This window comes from Aphanomyces astaci, assembly GCF_000520075.1.
Source record: "Aphanomyces astaci strain APO3 unplaced genomic scaffold supercont1.476, whole genome shotgun sequence".
NCBI lineage: Eukaryota > Oomycota > Saprolegniomycetes > Saprolegniales > Verrucalvaceae > Aphanomyces > Aphanomyces astaci.
This window is the reverse complement of record NW_009798739.1, coordinates 6,153-9,125: the sequence shown is the minus strand read 5'-3', so window position 1 is coordinate 9,125 and position 2,973 is coordinate 6,153. Positions and strand designations below refer to the sequence as shown.

At 54.8% G+C, this 2,973-nt stretch overlaps 1 protein-coding gene and 1 pseudogene across 2 annotated transcripts; one reads left to right on the top strand and one right to left on the bottom strand.

Annotated features, from left to right (window-relative positions):
• Window positions 1-22: 22 nt before the first annotated feature.
• H257_19314 (hypothetical protein) lies at window positions 23-1,154 on the bottom strand (the record flags this gene model as incomplete). Its single annotated transcript, XM_009848459.1, has 2 exons — window positions 23-60; window positions 107-1,154. The coding sequence occupies 2 exons, from the start codon at window positions 1,152-1,154 to the stop codon at window positions 23-25; spliced, it is 1,086 nt and encodes a 361-aa protein (XP_009846761.1).
• A 53-nt stretch (window positions 1,155-1,207) lies between these two features.
• On the top strand, window positions 1,208-1,279 carry H257_19313 (annotated as a pseudogene). Its single transcript has one exon. The product of its transcript is annotated as a tRNA-OTHER (tRNA).
• Window positions 1,280-2,973: the final 1,694 nt, after the last annotated feature.

The window sequence follows — 2,973 nt, the reverse complement described above, 5'->3', positions numbered from 1 at the left end:
CTGGTGGTGGTAATGCGCAACTTCAATGTCGTCCCTTGAAGTTGACGCAGAGCAGTGTCACTGGCGATGCCCCATCGTAACATACGGTTTTGGGGATCCTTCTCACACTTGATGACGTCGACAAGCGTGTCACCCTTGACCAACGACTGGTTGTCATGCAGCAGCGACGCCATGGCGGCATCCTCGTTGATCGCCTTGGTGTGAATGCCCGTGTCCATGTGGAGCCACCCGATGACCTCACGCTTGTCATGCTTCTGGATAGGCATCGTGTCATGGAAGGCCAGGGTGCCTGCAGCATGCTTGGCCAGGAGAGGTCCCAGGTCGACCATGGATGGACGGTGGATCCCCACATCCTTCGCACGGGATGCCTTGGCTGCCTGGACACGCGTGGAGGCAAAAGCGGCCCATGGATCGGTCGGAGGTGATGGGTGGGCCGGTGTAGCCGATGTAGCCGAAGCTGCAGAACCACGGGGGCGCGGTTGCACGCGCGGCTGACTGTCTCCATGTGAGCCAGGGTCAACAGCACGTACAGGTAATGTGGCTGGAGCTTGCGCAGGGCGGCGGCGGTCCGCAGTACTGACGACATCCTCGGGTGATGGTTGTAGCTGGCGAAAATCACCGTTGGCGGCCAGCGGCGAGCCCAAATCGTGGATTTCAGCCATTCTGTCGCCGGTAGCGACCTCGGTGGGTTCATTCGATGGTGGTGAGGTGATGTGGGCACTATGCATAGGCGTGGAAGTGGGGGTGGCGTTGGTGGAGGCGGTCGCAGTCGAATTGGTCGGTGTCGTGGGGATGCGCTTCCGCGGCCGCGGAGCCATCGAATCAAGGAATTCCACGTCCATATCCCCGGAAATCAACTCAGGGGGTCCGGTGGTAGGTGGTGAGCCTGCATCCTCACTTTCCATAGGCGTTGAACCGTTGGCGGCGGAGGCAGCGGCGGGCGCAGGCGAAAATCGGCCAGAGCCAAAATCGCGCATTTCGGCCACCGGAGAGGTCAAATCGTGAATTTCCACCTCCATATCATCGGACACCATCTCACCAGGTCCCATGGTAGGTGGTGAGAGTGCATCCATGGTCTGCACCATAGAATTGGTGCCGGCGGCGACGGTAGCGGCGAGCAAGGGGGCGTTAGCTTTAGCGCGGGTAGATACCATAGTTGAGAAACTCAAGTAAACAAGTGTGTTGTATGAGGCAAAATAGGAACTATTCCTCGGTAGCTCAAGCGGTAGAGTGTTGGGTTTACAACCAAAAGGGCCCGAGTTCAATTTCGGTTGTTTGTATCTGCTTTTTATTTTCACGCCCCAGACACACATCATGGATATGTATGTACAACAGCGTCTGCAGCGTTCGGCGTCTTTCAGGTCTCACTGCGATACCCAGTATAGTCCCGACTACTCCCCACACCGCAATAGGAATTGCTGGCGTTACGGAGTTCCTTGGCGTCGTTCTCGGTGATTTATGCCCTTTGGTGAGCGACCGGGTCTCACCACAGGACATATGCCACCGAGAACTACGCCAAGGAACCCCGTAACACCAGAGACTGGCGTAAACACCACTGGCAACTGCAGCGTGTGGTGGTGACCATCACGGTTACGGCGTGTGTCCTGCGGTACTCAACTAGGCTTCGCCTCATGACACACCTAACCGTGAAGAACGCTACAAAACACTGCAGCCACCGTCACAAGACGTTGGTTACCATACGGCGCAGACACCTTCAAACACAAGGAATTGCCTAGTGTACCACCCCACATGCCATCGACTCATCCTCGCGCCAATCCAGCGTCCCGCAGTAATCGTAATTATACTTCGGGACACTGTGTATCCCAAACAGTGCCCCGCCGCAAAATCTCCGGCTCCTGTAGTGATTTATGGCAGCAAGAGCTGTTGCGGCGGGACACTCGTTTGAGATCATATATTGGTGGTATGTGTAGTCGTAGCTACGGTATATTAGCTATAAGCAAAGCTGGTGGCTAATTGTGTAAATGAAAACTGAATTACTACTAGAAGATCCACTATGGATCTTCTACTATTCTGTTGCTCTAAACATCTTGGAAGAAACGATCGAATAATCGGACCTCGCGCCATGGCACAAGTTGCCGAAGAAGTCCACCGCAATGAACACGACATCTCCCATCGGAAAAGTGAAGCCCTGTGGTTGCTAGAAGTTCTGCATCAGTGACCCCAGTACTTCCAGAAAACACCGCGCTTCACTGGCATCGGTGGTGGCCTTGTTGGTGTGTGCGTGAGTGCAGTTGAAGCTGCACTGATGCCCGACGCACACACCAACAAGGCCACCATGGGCAACTCCCACCGTTGCTAGCTAGGACTCTTGGTTTTGTCAATGGTCTTCTTGTGGGTCTTGTCGTGTTGGTGGTCTTTCGGTGCGTCGTGTTGACTGTGGCCATCCTAGTGGGCTTGCGGGGACTTGCCGGTGGTAGATTGCGGTGGGTCATGTAGTGGGCCTTCCCACAAGACCCACCACAAGCACTACTAAAAAAATGCAATAGATCCCGCCAAACGTACAATTACCGCTTGTATCAATCGTGATTGCGGCGGGATACTGGTTTGGGGTGTCATATAGGGTACCCAGTTACAAGGCAATACATTGAAGCTTTCCCTGGCGACAGAAGCGGTCCGGGACGAGTCACTTTTGGCGGTCCATGGCGTCAACTCAGTTCGTTGGAGTCGTTCGGCCGTGTGTGTCCTTCAGTGGTAAACGTAGTCTCACCGCAGGCGTCCGTCACTGAGAGTGAAGCCACATAATATCAATCCGAGACGACTTGCGGATCACCAGAAGCTTAAGTTGTCGATGGTGTTTGCAGCGTTCGTTGGAGTCGTGTCGGTTGTATTTGCCCTGCGGTGATTCCCACCGAAGAGCACGCACCACCAACACTACTCCAACGATCGCTGCAAACACCGTCAACCCGGTATAATGACATGCGCCATACTGTGTTCTGTGGCGTTTGAGGGGGC